Consider the following 22,087-nt stretch of genomic DNA (forward strand, 5'->3'; position numbering starts at 1 on the left):
ACTGTTCACCTTTTCTGCCACTTCCTGGTTTGCCATTATTATTACTTCAGCCTCATTCTCTAATGGGCCTGTGTTCACTTTGGCTTCTCTCCTTTTTTTGTAGTTGAACTCTTGCTGTCCATCTTGATATTACTTGCAAGTTTATCTTCATAGTTTATTTTCTTCCTCTTTGGTTGTCTTTCAGTTTTTAAAACTTTCCCAACCCTCTGGTTTACACTAATCTTTGTCATATTGTATTATTTTTTTCTTTTAATCTGATGTTATCCTTAACATCCTTATTAACCTTTGAAGAATCCTTCTTCCTCACTAGAATATGTCCTTGCTGTGAGAGGAGGTGTAGTCCAGGTAGCTATGGGAGTCATTGGGCTTGAAATAGATACCAGTGTTGAGGATGGAGATGGAGATCCCCAGGAAGGGGAGGGAGGTGTTGGAGATGGTCAAGGTGAATTTGAGGTTGGGGTGAAAGGTGTTAATAAAGTTGATGAACTGTTCAAGCTCCTCATAGGAGCATGAGGCAGCGCCGATACAGTCATCAATGTAGCGGAGGAAGAGGGCAGCTACCTGGACTACACCTCCTCTCACCCACCCTCCTGCAAGAATGCGAGCCCCGCCTCCGCCACATCTGGTCCCAAGATGGGAGCATTCCATTCCTGGATATCTCAGATGTCCTCCTATTTCAAGGATCATAATTTACCCCCCTCCAGTGATCAGGAGTGCCCTCAACTGCATCTCTTGCGTTTCCCACACTTCTGCCCTCAAACTCCACCACCACCACCACAAAAATAGAGAGACAATCCCCCTGGTCCTCTCATACCACCCCACCAACCTCCACATCCAGCATATCATTCTCTGTCACCTCTGCCACCTACAATCTGACCCCACCACCAATGAGATGTTGGTGAGATATCTACACCCCTATCTGTTTCTCATAAGGGCCGCTCACTCTGCGATTCCCTTGCCTGCTGCACCCTCCCCACTAAACCCACCACTCCCGGCTCCTTTCCCAGCAACCGCAGGAAGTGCTACACCTCCCCATCCCTGGCCTCATCCCATGACCAACCCTCCCCCTCATCCCCGCCTCCTTGACCTGACAACCTGTCCACCTTCTCTCCAACTTGTCCGCCTGACCAATTTCCCACCATTCCCTATCTGCATTCACCTATCACCTACCTTCCCCAGCCCCACCCCTCCTGTCTCTATTTCTGAGCTCCCTTCCCCCTCCCCATTTCTGAAGAAGGGTCTCAACCCAAAACGTCAACTTTCCTGCTCCTCTGCTGCCTGGCCTGTTGTGTTTCTCCAGCTCCACACTGTTTACTCTGACTCCAGCATGTGCTGTTCTTGTTGTCTTTGGACAAATTTGAGTTCTTTGAAAATTTAGAAGCAGCATAGATAAAGGGGAAACAGTTGATGCAGTGTATTTGAATTTCCAAAAACATTTGGTAAGGTGCCAGATGGAAGGTTCCCAATTCCTAGTAGTTAGCACTGCCTCATTGTGCTGAGACCCAGGTTCAGTTCCAGCCTTGAGTGTCTGTGTGGAGTTTGCACGTTTTCCTTGTGTCTATGTGGGTTTCTGTCGGGTGTGCCAGTTTCCTCCCATAGTCCAAAGATGTACAGGTTAACTGAATTGGTCATGTTAAATTGCCCTGTAATGTCCATGGAAGTGCAGCTTTGGTTAATTAGCCATGGTGAATGTGATAGAGTTAGGATATAGGGTGGGGGCCTCTGTCTGGGTGGGATGCTGTTTGGAGGGTTGGTGCAGACTTGATGGGCTGAGTGGCCTGTATCTGTAATATAGGGATTCTTTTGATTAAACTAAAGCATGGTGGTGCGATAATTGATGTGTAAGACAGACTGACTAAAAGGAAGCAGAGCGCTCCGGTAAATGGCTCATTTTTCAGTGTGGCAAGCTGTAGCTCATGATCTCACACGGATTGGTGGCAGGACCTGCACTATTTGCAATCTCTGTCAATGTTTTGAATGAAAGACCCAATTATTCAGTACCCAACTTGCTAGCAGTGCCAAAGTCGGTAGGAAAGCAAGCTTTGAAGAGGATACAAAGAGTTTGCAAAGAGATGTAGTTTGATTAAGCGAATAGCCTAAAAAAAAAGCACGTCAAGAAGATGGGGAAAATGTGAGATACTTCATTGCTACTAGGAAGAATAGAAAAGCAGAATACGATTTTAAGATTTCAGAATACATTTTAGGTGGTGTTGTGGTTGATTTACAAAATGCAGTTAGAGCAAGTAATTGGAGAGACAAATGGAGTCTTGGCCTTTGAGGGAAATGGTGTATAAAAATATCTTGCTAGAACCTGGGTGTATTGGTGAGACCACACTTGAGTACTTGTGTACAATTTGTTTACCTTTTATTAAAGAAACATATACTTGTATGGAAGCAGTCAGAGGAGGTTGCCTCCTGGCTGAAGAGGCTGTCCTATGAGGAAGCTTGAGCAGGTTTAGCCTATGCTTCTTGGAGTTAAAACGAATGAGACGTGATTGTGTTGAAATTGAGGGGAATTTACAGACCAGCTGCTATGATACTGCTGCATTTGGAGGCATGTAGAACCAGAGCCACGGTTTCAAAAAAAGCAGCTTCCCATCTAAATTGGCGATGAGGAATTTCTTCATGGGACTCTTTGGTCTTTGGATTTCTTTCCCTGGCAAGCAGTGGATGCTGGGTCATTTAATATAATTAAGGTTGAACTAGATATTTTCTTGATAAAAGGGAGTCTAAGGTTTGGTGAACAGGAAAGGTAGAAAGTGGAGTTATGGCTACTGTCAGATCAGCTTTAATCATCATGAATAGCAGAGCAGATTAGAGGGGCAAAATGGCCTACTCGTGTAGATGTTTATATTCTTGAGGTGATTTTCTGCAAGAATTTCAGCAAATCTTTGAGCAGCCAAAATACTCATTTTCTGCAGTATCTGAAGTAAAATTTATGATCTGTCCATTTGTAAATTCTGTAATTTGGTAATTTGGACCACAATTTCAAGATAACACCGTGTGGAGCTGGAGGAACACAGCAGGCCAGGCAGCATCAGGGGAGCAGTAGAGTTGATATTTTGGGTTGAGACCCTCCTTCAGAAACTGGCCTGCTGTGTTCTTCCCGCTCCACACTGTTATCTCTGACTCCAGCATCGGCAGTTCTTACTATCTCACAATTTCAAGATTATTTCTTTGTTTTAGTACCAGTAATTGGGAATCACTTGTCTATTTAGAATTGAGAGCCTAAAGTTTTGAAATGTTGATGTTTGAGAAGGTTCCTGATTGGAGCATAAATCCTAAACACGTGCACCAGTGTGATTTAGTTTAAGATGGCGCATAAAGACTTGTTTTAAACAAATTCACATGCAAAAGTGTCGGATGCTGTTGACTATTGCAACTGCTTTATTCCAAAACACAAATAGACCTTCATAATTGTGCTTGATTGGTACAGCAAACTAATCAGCATGGACAATTATTTCTACTACCAACTAGCCAGTTATAAAAGCGAATTGTGATGTTTATAGCTGTTAACAGTTGGTTCTTCATAGTCTATTATGTAAAGGTCACCAATAGAAATTATTTGCTTGACTTCACCAATTGTCTAGTTTTGTAAGAACACACTGTTCTGCTCAGATATCTTAATTTCTAATGGCAGTTGGCCCAGTTTTTGAGGCCAACATATACTTGAGCTTTAGTTTCTTGAAGTTGCTTTTGAAATGTCATTCATATGCTCGAATTCTTTCATTTAAAAATTTCAATTAAAATACAGTTTGATTTCACTGTCTCTTCTCTTATTACAGAAAATTTTATGGTCACTAACTTGTATCACTTCACACAGTTTTTGAAATATTAATTCTAGCTAATAAACTGGATTTACTCCATGTGAATCTGATTAAGGTTAGAGAGAGAATATTTCTAAACAAGTGATGAATGTACAAAGCAGCATGTCAAAATAGACATGCTATAGACAAAGTACTTCATTAAACATTAAGTCTACCATTCTGCCTGTGGCTCCAACTATCATACCTTCTGTTTTAAGAAATAGTTTTTAACTTGAAATATCAGTGATTTGTGTGTCGAATAGTGCATCTGATATGAGAATCTTGTCCAGTGGCAATATGACTGACCTTCTCCTGCGTTTGTGACAGATTTTAATGTGCGTGGAACCACATAATAGACTGTCTCATGCAATACTGTGTCTCTTTTAAACTTTCATGAGCAGTGAATCTCACTAGCAAGGCTAACATTTGTTGCCTACCCCAATTTTTTTTCTAAATTTGTTTGAGATATAAGCATCAGTGGCCAGGTCAGCATTTATTTCCCATCCTTAATTGCTCCAAGATCGGTTAAAAATCAGCCACATTGTGGATCTGGAGTTGTATAGGCCAGACTAGATAAAGATGGAAGTGTTCCTTTCCTAAGGATATTAGTGTACCAGATGGGTTTTTACAACAATGGTTGCTATTTATGGTTGCATTACCAGCATGCCACCACCTCCCTAAATTGACCTTGAACTTCCTGAACTGTTGCAATCCCTGATGCAGGAACACTTTTATGGTATAAAGGAGGAGTCCGAGGATTTTGACCAACTGCCATGAGTGAATGATGTAGTTTCAAGTCAGGATGATACTGTGACTTAGAGGGGTGATTGCTAATGATGTGAACTCTCACCTGGCCAAACACAAGTTTGGAAGGTGCTCCCAAAGGAACATTGATAGCTGCTGCGGTACACTTTCTTTTATGGTGTACGCTGCAACCACTCTGTGTTGGTGATGGAGGGAGTGAATGGTAAAGGTGGTGGCTCCTGTGCCCATCAAGCAGAATGCAGTATTCTTACAATTGAGATGAGTGTTGTTGGAATTGCACCCATCCAGGCAAGTGGAGAATATTCCATCAGACCTCTGACTTCTACCTTTTCTGGATAATGGATAAGTTTTAAGGAATCAAGAAATGAGTACTCCATGACCGAATTCCCAGCTTCTGGCCTATCTTGTAGCCACAGTACTAGTTTCAGTTCGAGTTCTGGTCATGATAATCCCTAGGATGCTTAGTGTAAGACTTCAACTATTCATTGAATATCAAGAGGAGATGGTTAGATTCTCTAGTTGGAAATGGCCCAGAAATTGTGGCACAGATATTTATTGCAATTTACACGTCCAATCTTGGGTGTTGTCCTGGTCTTGCTGCGTGTGGGCACATACGGCTTCAATATCTGAGGAGTTGCACATTGATCCTGAGCATTGTATAATAATCAACAAACATTTCTAATGAATGGTGTCATTACTTAGATAATTGAAGTGGTTATAAACATTTGTTTAATGTCATTTAGACACATCTTGTTTCTTACCTCTGTTTTGAAATATTTGAATATTCAAATTTTTTTATTTGCCATTTATGCCCTTTTGGCTCCATCCAAGGGCATTCATTTGCTGAATGAGGAGAATAGTGAAATTAGTTGTTTGGTAATTAAATCATGCCGTGAATTTGAGGGATAGAGATGAAAACTCAATTAGATCAAGCACGTGTAGAAAGGTGCAAGAGGAATAGTAGATGCTGGAGGACAAAGGTTTTCTGATGAAGGGTCTAGGCCCGAAACATCAGCCTTACTGCTCCTATGATGCTGCTTGGCCTGCTGTGTTCATCCAGCACTGCACCTTGTCTCTGCTGATTTGAAAATTCTTTTTCCAAAGGTGCAAGTACTGTGCCACAATCACCCTGGTTTTCTGTTTTTCACACCAGAAGTAATAAAACAAAATGTAATGTTTGGTTGTGTTAGGTAAAATATTGCAAACTATTTTTAGGTGAAGAGTGTGAGAGAGACTGGGTTGAACGGAAAAAAAATTTGACCTTGTTGGCATTGCTTTCATTAATGATATCTTATGTTAATGAGGAAAGAACAAAATGAACTTTATTTTGTAGTACTTTTGGTGATTCTGAAACTGTTGAGCTGATATGATACATCAGTTACTACCCAACAGCTCTTGGTAAAATGAAACATAAAGCAATGTTAAATATCAAAATAGGACTTAAGCTAGGAATAGGGCTCTGTGTGATTATTATTTATATCTTTAAGTATATACATTAAATATATTTAAGGCTATATCTTTAAGACCCAATGCTTGTAGGCAAGCTTCAAAAGGTTTGTTTTCTAACTAACATAGTTTTGGGACCAACTAACCGGATAAGAAAATAGTCAACTTAAGACAGAAGAAACCCTTCTCAGAAAGGACTTGGGCAAACATGGTAAGTTGTTAATAATATATGATGCATGCAAAGTGTTGAAAACTGAGGTCAGTATAACCTTTTGGAGGCTAATGTTTTTTTTGTGTGTAATTTTTAAAGTACTTGAATCAATTAACTTTAAACCTGTTTAGTTTGTTTGTCTATGCCCTCTTTAGGCTGTGTATCTGCAAGTCAATTTTTACTTGTCAGAGTGTAAACTGAATTTCACAACACGATTAAGTAAATTAAAGCAGTCTTCATGGGCTGGTTTAAGGTAACAAGTTAATTTTGTGCAGAATTAAGCCTGAGGAATTCGATTACTTAAATATACTGGTGGCAAAACAAATGTAAACTGTTCAATGTTTGGTCATGTAAAGAATGTTTAACTTAAACATTCATACTGACTGTAAGTGCTGAATGCTTGAACAGCTGATTCCTATCTCTACCTTTTGCTGCTTCTGATTTAAAGCAAACAATTCTAACCTGATCAAATCTTTCCTCCATATCTAGTCTTGTCAATGGTCTTGAATCTCCATGACCTTCTCCCTCTCTCAAATCCTCCAGGCCCCTGCACTTATGCCACACCCATGACAGGCAATGACCATTTCCAACAAGAGAAAATCAAACTGTCATGAATATATATTCAATAGTATTACCACCACTGGATCTCCCAGGATCAATGTCCTGGGGTTGTATTGACCAGAACTGAACTGGACTAACCATGTAAAGGCTGTGACAACAAGAGCAATTCAGAGGCTAGGAATTCCGGAGAGAGTAACTCACTTCCTGACTCCCCAACGCCTGTCCACCATCCTGCAAGGCATACGTCACAATTGTGATGGAATACTCCCCACTTACCTAGGTACTGCTCTAGCTTGCCATCCAGAACAAAGTAGCCCACTTGATTGGCTGTCATCAACAAACATTTGTTCCTTCCACCACCTGTTCAGTGGCAGTAGTGTGTATCATGTGCAGGATGCACAGCAGAAATTCCCCAAGATGGTTTAACCAGTACCGTACAAACCCATGACAACTTCCATGTAGAAGGTCAAGAGCATGGAAATATGGAACACCACCACATGCAAGCTCCCAGCCAAGCCACTGTCAATCCTGACTTGGGAAAATATTGCTGTTCCTTCTGTCATTGGGTCAAAATCTTGGCACACTCTCCCTAACAGTATTGTGGATCTTTCTACCACAAATGGACTGCAGTGGTCCAAGAAGGCAGCTCATCACTGCCTTCTCAAGGGCAACTAGAGATGGCCAATAACCCCAATCAACAACACCCACATTCCCATGAGTGAATTAAAAAAAACCTCCACCAATCCTGGCGCCTCCCTGATTTCTCTTCCTTTTGAAAACATTTCTGATGAAGGGTCTAGGCCTGAAACGTCAGCCTTCCTGCTCCTATGATGCTGCTTGGCCTGCTGTGTTCATCCAGCCCTGCACCTTGTTGTCTCCCATAAAACTACCTTGTTGACTGACCTGTTTGTTGCCTTTCCTAATGTTCTTTATGGCTTGATGCCAAAAATCCTCTTATGAGGTTAAAGGTGATGTTTAAGACCAGTTGTTGTTGGTATCTTGTAACACGTGCACCTTATCTCTTACAAATGTTCCAATTTTGCAATTATTGTGCTTTCTTTTCAGAATTCATCTATCCCTCAACCAACAATCCAGTTCCAAGGACTTCAGGGGGTAAGGAAGATGTAGTTTTATATTGAATGACTAAACTCTCATTTTTAAAATATTGAGTAATCTTTTGAGATGATTTGCATGACTATTTGGGCATTTCTGGTAATTTTGTCACGTATCCTGATACTTGTTTTCTTTCTCTTTGTTCATACACTGCTTTAATAAATTCATTGAGTGACAGCGTCTTCCGATATTGCAGGCAACCTATTTTTAACCTGTAGTTTAATTTTGATAATAGTAGAGTAGGTCAGCTTTGCCATTGTCTAATTATGATCCAGTAAGTTTGAGGAAAGCCCTGTAAAGGCCGTCACTTCTGGATGTAAAATAAAAGTTTGATCTGCAACTGCACAAGAAGGTAAAAACAGTTAGTTATTACAAGTTGTCTGCCTATGCCACTGCCAGCTCTGCATGAATTGGAGTCATAGCCAGACGTGGAAAAACACTCATCCAGGAGTTAACGAAGTTCCCTGATGACTCATTGTGAGAATGTAAATTGAACATCAACTAGAACAAAGGTGAAGAACCACAGGCAGACAATGCAGTGTAATCCTTTGTTTTAATTGTTGTTTGGCTGACTAGTTATTTTTCTGAACACCATCCTTATTTGCCTATTTAAGGCAGCAAATAATACAATTCAATTTTCACTTTTTTTGTATACATGTATCTAAAATAGTTTCTAAAATAGTTTAAAATAAAATAAAACAAAGAGCTGAGGATGCTGGAGATCTGAAACAAAAACAGAAATTGTTTGCAAAACTCAGCAGGCCTGGTAGCATCAGTTATTATCTCCATCAGTTCTGATCAAGAGTCATTGGATTCCGAAACGTTAACTCTGCTTTTTTCCCCGCAGATTTTGCCAGACCTGCTGAGTTTCACCATTTACTGTTCAATGAAGTATGCTGATTGGAATCTGCTAGCATATTACTATTTCCAAGTTAATCATCAGATATTACAGGTCATGAATTTAAATTTGTGATTTGAACAATGCCATTTCCTCTGTTCTCTCGTGTTCCTCAGCTTGACTTCATCATAGGTTAATTCCTCTCCATGAGCAGATCATAGCGCTTTTACTGTTTTGATAATGTGGAGATTTAAATAAACTTGGGAAGCTGTCTGTTCCATCTAACACTGCTCTGGTTAAACGCTGATTACATTGGATGTCATTTGAAGGTTAAACAGGTTGGAACTGTACTCATTGGAATTTAGAAGAATGAGAGGTGATCTCATTGAAACATAGGATTCTTAAGGAGATTGACAAGGTAAATGTTGAGAGGAAGTTTCCCCTCATGGGAGAATCTGGGATTAGAGACCATAGTCTCAGAATTAAGAGATGCAAATTTAAGACTGAAATGAGGAGGAATTTCTTCTGAGGGTTGACTGTCTTTGAAACTCCTTGCCATACAGCTGTAGGACAGAGACCTTGTGTATATTTAAGGCTGAGAGATACTGAGATCAGTGGGGAAATCAAGCAATATGGCAAAAGAGCATAAAAGTGGATGTGAGGAATGTCAGATCATCGTGATCCTATTGAATGGTGGAACAGGGTTGAGGGGCCAACCTACTCTGTTCCTATTTCTTATGCACTTGTAGTGACTATTATTTTGACTTCAAATGCAATTACTTTTGGTTTGCATCCAGATTAAAAAATATAGCATGATGTGCCTAAGTGGATTCGCAGTCTGTGTGGCAATTCATTATTGTATTACTGACATTGGGTGATCTCTCTTTTGGTTTAAAAAATATGATGAAATTGCATTCAGTGTTTTAAAACCAGATCTGTCACACCAGGGAGAAATGCAAAAGAAAAAAAAAATTGGTTTTTAAAGGTTTTTACATTGTTCATTCGTTCACTTTTTATCTAGACTTGATTTTTCATGAGATTAACGATCAATTAGTGATTTTGCTGGGGTGGGAAAGGAATTTGGCTGAGCCCCTGGGAGAACTTTTTTTTATCCACTTGAACAATGAGAGAGGCTTAAATTAACCTCTTATCTGATAGTTTGTGCTTCAAATTTACTCTGCACTGCACTGAAGCATCACCTGACATTTTGCTCAATCCTGAATTTGGGGTTAAATGCTGTTCTGATTAAGTTGAGTGTGGTACTGCTGAGGTGAACTAACACTTGTAATTATCTTCATCTTTTGCAGCTCAATTCTAATAAAATGTGGATGGCAGCAATTATAAACTGACAATGATTATGTCTCGGTTTAACCTTTTTTATTCTGATCTTAAAAGAGAATGCATATCATGATTGACTTTTTACACTGCCAGTGATGCTAAGAATTACAGTGCAAATTCTGTAGAGCCTTCTGTATCTGTGCTTTGAGTTTCTTGATTCTTGTTGGGATTCTCATGGGAAGATGATTTTAAACAAAGTGGTTCGCATGTGTAATGAACTTCCTGAGGAAATGGTGGAATCAAGTACAATTACAAGATTTAAAAGACATTTGGATATTGGTTTCTAGGAGGTTGGGCAGCAAACGCTGGTGCTTGTAGAACCTAATTTAATCTGACAAGAATTGAGCAATACTTTAGTTCATTGTTTTGAATTTTACAGGACTTTTCATTTATGATATATTCATTTTTAAAATCTTCCATTTTATCTTGTGCAACATGAGGAGTATGAAAGTCATGGCAAACCATAAATGATCAAGAAACACAATTCATTTTGGTGCAGAGACCAACTGCATTTCTTTCAAAATTAACACTTGAAGTATTACAGTTGACAATGGCTTGTTAGAAATTATATGATTTGGTTGATTTTGGCACAATGTTATTCTTAATATCAGAATACAAGTTTTATTATCGAACTTTGTGCACTGTGCAATAAACGGTTTTGGTAGTGTTCACGTTGGTCACTACTTCATACTTTAAATCTGTAAATTAGCTTTTTAAATCATTAGTAATTCCAGTAGCACCAAAAACATCTGACCTCCAAAGCACTGTCCCACAATGCAGATACTCTGAACATACGAAAACAAGAGTTCAAACAAAATTAAAACAAAGACTAGTTTTTTAAATGCCCTAAATTCTTCTCTCTCAAGGCTTGCTGGTAGCATTGTCTTGGGAGACAGCTCATGAGTCAAAAGCCATCTGGGAGGGTTGCTGACTTGACTGTGAAGGTTTATGGGTAGTTTCCTGCAAAAAGAACAGAATGTAGACCATGCTTTATTGCACCTAGAAGGTATGTGCGAGAAAACAGTGATAATATTCTGGTTAGTAGTAACTGATGCATCTTTCTACTTGCAAAAATTCCCATCAAAATTCCTGTGCCATTTGCAGCTCTGTCATCGATGAGGATTGGTGGCACAGGGTCTGCTGGGAGCTGTAGCTCACAATGCTGAGCTTAATCTGGGAGTAGGGCACGTGGTAGTCTACAAGTCTTGATGTGCAGTCCGTTGAAGCGTGGGGACAGAATACAAATCTTTCATCACTGGAAGTGGCCTGTGGCTCTTAGTTGCTCTTACCTGGTCTATGTACTCAGTGACGACCTGATATGTTTTCTGTCAGCTCTGGATAGTTTTTAGTCTTTTTATTTTGTACATTTGTCTATTTTATGGAGGTAAATGTTTTTTTTTTCTTTTGAAAGTATTCTTCTCACGAAATGTGGATAGGATACCTTTCCAGCTGGATGTTTGTAAGAAAAAGTGTTGTAGGACTTACCTCTAATATCTTTATCATGCAAATATGTATATTGAGCATTTGCTTGTGTAAATCTAAAAAGCAAATTGCTTGATTTTCTTCTGTTGAAACATTCCATCAAGCCTTCATCAATTCAGGACATTACCGTTTTGATGCTCTTTTATTCAATTTCCTGTATATTTCTTCATGTTAATTCATAATCTCCTATAATCCTATTGTGGATCTAGTTCTGTCATTATCTGTCTTTGATGTATTTTGAGCTTCCAATTCTTCAACACCTCCAATTGCATTTTCAGTTAAAATTAGTATCTTCATGCTTATACCCTTTTGCTTACAGTCATGTTCCTACCTAACTTGGGTAACAAACTCAACAGAGTTGTATTTATCCAATTCTAACCTCTGCTCAATTTCTTCACTCACTTCACCCTACCGTTGTAGTAGGCCTGTTTTCCACTGTCTTTCTCCCTTAGCCATGGTCTGGAATTCCTTCTCTAAACTTTAACCTGTCCCTATCTCCTTTTCTCATTTAAGACCAAGCTTTCAATTACCTTGCTTAATGTCTCTTCCTTCAAGTCATGTATGTTCTAATTAAATAACTCTCTTCTGTTTAGTGAAATGTTCCACACTAAACGTGCTATAAAATGTACTTTGTTGTAAAGAACTTGAAGCATTTCAATTCTGAAAGGAAGAGCTTATGAAATTAATTTTCTTGTTTTGTTTCGTCTCTTGCACTTTGATATTGATGTGAAGTCAGCCTATGATTGTCAATTGGAAAACATCAGTGTGCCTTGAGCTGCTTTATTGCTGTGCGTAGGACAAGTTTTCTGATGTATATCAAGTGTTTATTTAAACATTGAGACGTGATGTTAAACGACACATTTTAATATAGCACTGTCTTGCCATCTTAATTTAACGTGGATACTCCGATTTTTCCAAATAATATTCTAAATTATTGCCCAAGTTCAATCAAAATATTCCACGAATGAAATAATCCTTAGCTAACATTTTAGCTGTCATTTTCAGTTTAGCATGAAATGCTTACTGAAATGACAATGATGGTAAAAATGGAGCATTCATTCAGAGTCCATTGTTGGACCAAATAGTGAACAATGGACTAGATGATAGATAATCAGATGTTAAAAGTGAAGAAAAGAGTACAGCTAACCTGTATATTCACATCAAAATTATTCAATCTGTAAATAGAATAAATGTTCAGAAAATTGGCTGTACTTCTAGAAGTGAAAATTGGACACCGAGCACATACCAAAATAGCAGAATAAGAAGAGGACCCACAAAATTTCTTGGGCAATGTTAAAATCTAATCATTTAGTGTGTTGGTTGAGTATTAACACCAAAAACGGCAATGGTAGTTTAGGAATGTATGAGCAGAAACAAGACAGTGTAGATTTAGATGGATAGTATCACACTGGAACTAATAAGTATGTTTGTCTACTTTATGGCAAATGGTAATTGAAAATGCTAGCTATGATGCTGGAATTAGCAGAAAGATAAAGATGGAGGTGATTTTGAGAGGTTGAAAATATTTTAACAATAAAACACAAGCTTGTACCATGTACATTGCTACATTTTATCCATTTCCTTGTATGTCTCAGAAACCTGGATGATAAGTCCAGATCTGTTGGAGCAAAAATTGACATTTTGAAATGTGGATGCTAAATCTTGAGCTAAAATTTTGTATACGTATGAGACAAATGGAAGTACTTGAAATTGCAAGATAAGATGTGTTTCAGAAAAGGAAAAAAGTCTGTATTTTAGTCTTTTAATCAGAGTATAGCTGTCTTCTGGAGGCCCAAATACAGGGCTGCAGAAAAGGTGGTTGACTAACACGTAGTTAGGCGATGGTCATCGCGAGTGGGGATAAGCTAAACTGGAAGTGTGAATATGACAATAAACAAATGAATTTAATGTCGCATGACAGCAAATATTCTGGTCGACGTAGCTACAAGCTGCATTACTTTTGACTTTTAATAACACTTTGACAGTACATATGTTAAGCATATCATATCTTGAATACAAAAGGAAATGCTGTAAACACTAATGTGTTCTTTACAAAGCTCTTTTTTGCTTTTTTATTTCTTTTCATATATAAAAACTAGGAACAGGATTAAACCATGCAGCCCCACAAGCTGCCTTCACCATTTCATAAGATCACATCCATCCTGATTGTTGCTTTATGTCCACTTTTCTGTGTAGTCCCACATCAATCAAGAATCTATCTCAGCCTTACTTTCCTACTCATAGGACGTAAGATTTTATTGACTAGACCAGAATTTATTGCCTGTCACTAACCCTTGTGAAACTGGTGGTGAGCTACCTCATTAACTGCTGCAGTCCATGGTCTGTAAGTAGACCTGCATGTTGTTATGGAGGTAATTCCAGGATTTAGACCCAGTTCAACCATCAATTATGGCTGTGTGCAATTCAGCTTCACCAACAGGAAGTTCAGTGGATAAGTCATCACCTCTTATCCTTTGTTTCCAGACCCTATGGACAGATTTTTTTTCTTATGCCATTTTCCTAAAAACGAGTCTCTCTTTGTGTTGTGTGTTTGGGATTACAGGATATAGTTTTAATTCTAGATCATAGCTCAGATTTTCCAGTGTTTGCCTCCTGTCTTCATGAATACTTTAATAAACTAAATCTGTTTATTATTATAACAGTTGAACTTTTTTTTGGATTGCTGTCCAGAATGAAAGTAATAGGCAATTTTGGTAATTGCATTGGCATGTTTATACTAATGGCACAATTGGTGGCGTAGTGAGATTTGATTTATCACTGCACCCCTTCCATTGCATTCATAACAATATATAACCTTTTTATAAAGTAAAGTTTATAACTTTCTTGTGGGGACTCTTGTTGCACTGTCAGTGTTCCTACGTCTGTGCCAGGAGGACAGGTTCATCACAGGTGTTATAATATTTCTGAATGTCTGACTTCCTCATTCAATACTTTAGTGTTTCACAACCAATGGGTTACTTTTTATGGCCGCTGTTGTAATGTAGGCACATGCAATAGAAACTTGAAGTATCTGCAAATAACAGTGTGATTAAATGACCAAATAATCTGATGTGATGTTCAAAAGATGTAAAATAGGTCAAGATGCCCAAAGAATACTTTGTTGCTTTTCAAATAGTAATGAGCTGAGTAAGTGATGCTTTAGTTGAAATGTCATCTGCCTGTACTGCTCATAAACAAAGCTTTTCACTGTACTTTGGTACATGTGGCAATAAATCATTTAATCAATCAATCTAAAAGTAACAATGCACTCTCAGCGCACTCCTGAAGTGCCAATTGGTCTTGCACAACAAGATCTCTGAAATGAAGCTTATGAGCTTCTCAGTTCTCAGGCTAGTACTACTAAGCAGTCTCTGGTATTTAATTTACTTCATGACTCATGGTTTATAAAATAATTTTAGTATGAACAAAGGAGCTCTTTTAGCTTCCAAATTGTAACATGAAAATGTTTACATGGCTTGTACGCCTGTTAAGAAATTCCATGGCAATGCCCTTTTCTTCCTTGGATTCCACCATTTGGATTTCTGCTTGACCATCTGGTGTTAGTAAGCTTTTTATTTTCTTTGTATACTTATTTACCAAAATGCAAAATATGACCCCTGCAACTCCAAGCAATTGATTTTGTTATCAAGATTCCAGTTTTGTGATGAGGTGCCGGTGTTGGACTGGGGCAGACAAAGTTAGAAGTCTCATGATACCAGGTTATAGTCCAACAGGTTTATTTGAAATTACAAACTTATGAAGCGCTGCTGCTTCATCAGTGGAGTGAAGAGAAGCACACAGGCACATAATTTATAGACAGAGGTCAAAAGATTATGCAAATAGTGTGAGTGGAGAGATAACAGGCTGAAAATTCAAGTCTCTGCAGGTGATCAAAAGTGTCAGATGGTCTGAGTAAAGTGTCAACAATTAAATAGCATGTGAAGGGATGACCTATAATCAGATTAATTGAGGCAGAGAGATATTTGTTTGTAATTAAGACAGTGCTGGAAACATTCCAAATGGTGGAATAACATGATAGGCATAAGCATCACATGCCAAGGGGTTAACCAAAATAATAAGTAATCCAAAACTGTAGAAACTAAGATCATAAGTTATCAAGGTGATGGTGTCCAAACAGGACAGCAAAGCAGATTTTACAGATACACAACAGTATGGTGGGGGTTACATGAACAAGTGCGAGATGAACCCAAGATCACGGTTGAGGCCATCTTTGTGGGTATGGAACATGGTTATCGGTTTCTGCTGGGCGATTCTACATTGTTGTATATCTTGAAGTCTGCCTTGGAGGACACATACCCAAAGATCGGAGGCTAAAATGTTCTTGCTGATGTGTTCTGCTACTGGGAAGGAACATTCCTGTCTGCTGGTTGTTGTGCAGTGTCCATTCATCTGTTGTAGCATCTGCATGGTCTCGCCAATGTACCATGCCTTGGGACATTCTTGCCTGATGTGTCTGAGGTTTTGCCAAGGGAGGTGGTGGTATTGCAGTGAGTGAAGATGAATCTAGGTCAAGCTACACCACAGCCTGAAATTTACTTGACTAACTGGAGACATCAGTTATGGAGAAAGGTTAACAATAGAATGTTTTTATATCATGATATCGCAACATTGCTGGTTCTTTTGAAAACTGTGTTAAAGAATCAAATCCTGAAATTACTTCATATGCAGAATAATGGTTTTTAGGCAACCAAGAATATCAGAAAAATGTAAAGGATATGAACAGCAAAACTATTTTGCAGTGTGGTTTTAAAAATTAAAGGTTTACACTCATTTTAGGTGGTTTCAATCCTGTCAATGCTTGAACAGAATCTGACTAAAAGACACTTGGAGCCACTACTTCAAATACTGGAATTTGATGTTGTGTGAAAAGTTTCTCAATCATAGATTACAACAGAGGTCCTTGGGTCTCTGCTAATGTGCTGCAAGAGGTAGACCTTCTCCTGTTCTCTCTTAACCTCCCCTACTCTTGTCACTTTGCAGTTTTGTTCCCTTCAGGTGCTTTCTGATTTGCTTTTGAAAGCCACAATTGAATGTGTATCTCCCACATTTTCAAGCAGTGTATTCTAGAATACAATCAGTCATTTCATCTTGGGAAAATAAATTTCCTTGTTTTTTTTTTGATATTCTACCAACCACTACTCAGAAATACCAGGCGAAAAAAAGGAGCAAGAGTAGACTAAATTACCTATCTAACCTGATTCATTATTCATTATGATTGTGCCTGAGCTTGGGTTTCAAAACCACTTTACTGCACATGCCCCTTATCCCTTATTTCTCTGCGAGACCAGACCAATTTTTATGTTCCCTAATTGCCTTACAACTGAATGGCTTGCTAGACCAATTCAGAGGGCACTTGAAAGTTGACCACATTGCTATGGGTCTGGAGTCTGATAGGTAAGATGACAAATTTCCTACAACTCCTCTAGTCCATTAATGTTTTTTATGACAATTTGCAAACGTTTCATTGTCGCCATTAGGCTATCTTTTAATTACAACCCTTACTGAATTCAAATTTCACTATGGTGATCTTGGCCGTGGTGGGCTTTGAACATATATGCAGAACCTTATTGCAGGTTGGTTTCTGCATTACTAGACAAGTGACGTTACCACAATGCCACCCCCTTCCCTAATCTGCTTATCCAGGCTTAAATATAGTCAGTGATGCAACATCCACAATCCTCTGGGGTAGAGAATTCTAAAGATGAACAGTTTTCTGAGTGAAGAAATTTCTCCTCATCTCAGGATAAGGGGACTAATCATTTAGAACTGAGACCATATCGATGTATTTGGATTCCCTAGCCAGTTTGGGCAGGAGGAGGGGTTTCAAAATAAAACCAGCATCTACCCTATTGAGTCCCTCCCTTTAATTATGTGCATTTCAGTGAAGTCAACTTTTATCTTCAAAATTCCAGAGAATACAGACTGAATTTACACAACCTCATTATCCCAGGGATGAAAGTAGTGAGCCTTTCGAGGTTCTGCTGTGAATACAAGTATATCCTTCCTTAAATACGGACACCTAAATTACATGGTTTTAAAGCAGCCCATCATGGCTGGAAACATGGCAGCCAGCCTTCCTTTATCATGGGAGAAGTGACGCATCATTATCAAAATGGTGGAGAAATTACTGAGCCCATAAGGAAAACCAACCTCATGCCGACTGATGCCAATTATCCCCAAGCCCACCTGAATTAAGTGGTATCTCAAGCGAGTGACAATAGTGTCACTATCTCTTGACCAGAAGATTGGGTTCAAGTCTCATCTGTTCCACTGGCCAATCAAAACATTGACACAAGTTGATTTAATTTAAAAATAATTCGCATAAATAGCATAATTTTTGCATGTCTTCAGAGGGTATGAGACAAATCTATAATACTGAGATGTCTTTTTCAAAAAGCAATTACTGTCCACGAGACAGGAAGGGTAGCTGCTTGTTCCCCAGTTCTTTGTTCCTCTTCCACTTTTAGAGTTACACCACTTAATTTATAGTTCGTTCTTAATCAGCCTGCCCAGAGATGTTATTACATACCTCTGAGGCAGGTGAGTCTTGAACCTGGGCCTCCTGGTTCAAAGGTAGGAATGCTACCATTATTCTACATGAGCTTGCTTTATCACCTATTTCACTAGGGAGAAAATATAAACTATTACTTCACGCTTGTCTGAATTAAATTTCATCAGCCTCACACCGATCCACTCCATCAGTTTGTTTAATCTGTTCAGTCTCATTGAAGTCTTTCCTTATCCTGTCGATAAGCAGTACATCCACGTTTTATGTCATTGGAAAATTATTGAATTTGTGTCCTCCAAGTCTAAAGTTAAGCAGTTTACAGGGCCAGGTAATGACCATCTCCAACAATATGGAATGTAATCACCTCCCCATGACATTTAATGTCATCATCACAGAATCCCTTTATCAACATCCAGGGCTTGCAAATGACCAACATCTGAACTTGGTTGGACATGCAAGTGCTGTGGTTATGCAAGCAAGTCACCTGACTCCCCAAAGACTGTCCACCACCTATTAAGGTACGAGTCAGGATGGTGATAGAATATTTCCCACTTGCCTGATGAATGCATATTCAACAACACTCATGCTTGACATTATCCAGCACAAAACAACCTGCCTCATTTGCACTCCATCCACTGTTACTGTTCATTACTTCTGCTACCACCAATGTATTGTTACCGCAGTATGTACAATTGACTGACCACGATATTCGTTAAAGCTTTTTGACAGCATTTTCAAACCCCTGATCTGTAGACGACAAGAGCAGCAAATGCATGGGACACAACATCATCTCGAAGCCCCACTTTCTCCTAATGGAGAACAAAATTTCATTCTTCCATTGTCGTTAGGTCAAAATCCTGCAAGTCATCCTAATAACACGGTGTACCTACACTATCTGAACTGTAGCAGTTCAAGAAAGTGAGTCACTATCACCTTCTGGGTAACTAAGGATGGACAACAAGTGTTGGCCTAACCAATTCAACCCACATCAGTTGAAAGTAACGTCATGCTATGCACTTTGGCTCCATGTATAAGTTCTCCTCTTGGGTCCCAAATTGGCCTCATTGTTTTTTTAGTTTTTAATATACCAGTGGAAGATTTGGATTACGTTTTTGTTAGCTGCCTGTCTCTGTATTTTCTTTGCTTTTGGTATTTCCTTTCTCACTTCCCCTGTGAACTTTTGATATTCAGCCTGGCTGTCATTTCTACTGTTAACCTGACATCTATCATTTGAGATGGGAGAGAGAGAGAGATCATTTGCACCCTTTTTTCTGCTATGTTTTCTGCTTACCTGTATCCACAAATATTCAATACCCAGTCTTGCCTTTTTTTTTAAAGACACATCTGTTATCCCTACAACAGCATATTCCGTGGTTACTTGCAACTCACCAACCTTGCTTATGAATAAAGTTTTTGATAAGTATGTACTGTTAACCTAATATATACCTAGACAGTCTTAGTCTGGCTCCACCCTACGATGTAGCTTTTTCTTACTCTGGTGCTACTTTGCTAATCTTTAACATCATGGTTCTCACAAGGTATTTCATCCAATTTCTTTAGAAGTAATAGTACTTTTCATAGAAATGGACTGCAGACCTGAACTAATTGCGTTCTTTGCCACTTTCCGTCCAGAGACACCATTGATGTGTGCGTATTTTTATGCATGCTGAAAGCTGCAGTCACTGGCTTCCGAGCAAGTGATAAATTTTAATGTTGGCAGGAACTGTTTGTTCTCTGCTTGCATTAAAATTAAATGTAAACAGTTACCAGATGTACCAGTGGGCTGTCTGGGAACTTGAACATGATTTCAGACTTGGTCTGAAGTCACCTCTTGGAGCAATGGCCTTGTAGCTCCTGCTTCCAGTATAGCAATGAGTCAGTTCAGATATTTATTATAATGCTTACTTTCTTTTTTTTGCTGTGGCTTGTCATTAGTAAAACCAGAAAAACAATATCTTATGGCAGTGATCAAAAATCGGCACATGAGATTTTTTTTTGCAAGTATTCAGGGTTGTACATGAATGTGGTTTTTAACTGAACATCACAACCTTCATTTAACAATTTGAAAATAATCCAAAAAGATCAGTTTTTAAGTCCCTGAATCTTTTGATGATTAATGCATGGTTTTTTATTCATTGGATATGAAATTGCAAGTCTGCCATTAACTCTGCTTTCACTGCACAAAACCCCAAATAACTCTAATAAAATATGAGAGGCACTCTGAAAAAGCTCTTTGAAATTCTTGACAAGGATATTCTTCACACCAAGCACTGAGTTGGAGCAATTTCACTGAATACTTAGAATTTTTGATCTCATTTAATTAAATTCACCATTTAAATAACTGAATCTTACACAGAAGGTTTCTTTGCCAGTGTTGCCAGACTATGTATCTGGGTAATAGAATCTAAATGTAGCTAATTGGTTTTTAAAGAATAAGTTTAAGACATTCTTGATACTGGCCATTCAATCTCATTCATTTGTGTCATATGGATTTGCACTGTCTGTTTTTTTGTTACCGAGTAAAATGTTATTCAAAGACAAAAAAACTATCTTGCTTTCTTTAGTTAGTACCTATGATCATTTGCTAAAATGGTGTGTAAATTATGTGGAAAATGTGGGGATGAAGTATAATGGAAACACCAGCATTTCCTGGTGTGGGGAGTAGTGAGCAGCCTTAAGGATAGCTTGATCAATCTAAATAAATACACCAGGCATTTAATAGACAGCATGTGTAGTAAATACCAGCAGCTCCGACCAGGCAGGGGAAAGCATTGCAAAGATCTAGCAGGACTACTGTACTTTTTAAAAGGAAGCCATGGCTGGTCTTGCATGTCTTGAGTCAGCATTCTCCCTAATCATTTTAAGACAAGGTGCTGTTTATAACTATTTTACAAGAAGATAAGCTTTATGATCATGGGCTGTGTCAGAATTCTAAATTTGGATGAGTAAAATTGGTTGCACGTATCACATTGGTTACATGGTGTGTGTAAATAAATATACTGATTGAAGTACATTTGCCTGTATTTGGTATATTTTTAATTCTACTGAAATTTAGTGCATGCAATTAAACCTGACAACGTAGTGACTTCCATGTCGTGTGATTCCAAAGAATGTTGTTTTAAATTCACGCTTGTACACCTGTTTAAAGCTGTTAGAAAAACAAGTTTGGCTGCCTGGAACCATAAAGCCTCATCAAGGAAAGACAAGTATTTTTGTTTTTCAGTACTGCTCAAAATAGATATTAGTGGTGCACCATTGTTCATGGTAAGATTCTAGTAGGTCTTAAGAATGGAAGTATGATTCTTCACTTTCTTTGTTCAGATGCATTCTTGTAAATGTATGGTGTTAAAAGTTGTGACTGATGTAGGAGTCTATATTGAATGAAACCATTAAACATTTTGGGAAAAACTATGCTGCAGAGTAATAAGATCTATTTTCCACTCTGTTCCCAATCTAGGCTATACTATTAAGGCAGAATGCTGAGTGGAAGCCTATTACCACCTCATTGGGTGATATGACATTCGAATTAAAAGATAGTCAGTCACTGGGCTACCTTGTAATCTAAAACGTTTAAAGCAGCTATTTTGGTGCACTCTGTACTGGTTCTTAGCAAAACAATCTAGAATTAAATCCAGTTCACATCTATTCTTTTAATTATCCAATTTTCTTTCCAAGGATACACTGATCTTTGCTTCCCTATGACAGAATGTTCCATGCTCCGTGCATAAGTTTCGCTTCACACCTTATCCTCTTCATGACTATTTTAAATTGATTGTTGAGTCTCAAATGTTCCAAATAGATTTTGGTCATGCTCCACCTATCCTAGTACCTTTTTAATGACTTGTGCACTTATGCACCCAGGTCTCTTTGCTTTTGTGAATGCTTTAAGAGTATGGCTTTTTGTTCTATACTGTTGTTCTACGTTCTTTCTACCAAAATGTATCACCCACACTTCTCCACATTGAACTTCTTCAGCCACTTATCTGCCATCTACCAAT

General features: G+C 38.5%; 1 protein-coding gene across 1 annotated transcript in view; it reads left to right on the forward strand.

Annotated features, from left to right (window-relative positions):
• The first annotated feature begins 6,167 nt into the window (after window positions 1-6,167).
• The window catches only part of ell2 (elongation factor for RNA polymerase II 2), a 91,712-nt gene continuing 75,792 nt past the window's right edge, over window positions 6,168-22,087 (forward strand). Inside the window, exons 1-2 of the mRNA XM_048621294.1 lie at window positions 6,168-6,228; window positions 7,855-7,902. Of these exons, the coding sequence (XP_048477251.1) occupies window positions 6,226-6,228; window positions 7,855-7,902 (51 nt within the window). The 5' untranslated portion in view covers window positions 6,168-6,225. The remainder of the gene's footprint in view (window positions 6,229-7,854; window positions 7,903-22,087) is intronic.

This window comes from Rhincodon typus, chromosome 3 (assembly GCF_021869965.1).
Source record: "Rhincodon typus isolate 14 chromosome 3, sRhiTyp1.1, whole genome shotgun sequence".
NCBI lineage: Eukaryota > Metazoa > Chordata > Chondrichthyes > Orectolobiformes > Rhincodontidae > Rhincodon > Rhincodon typus.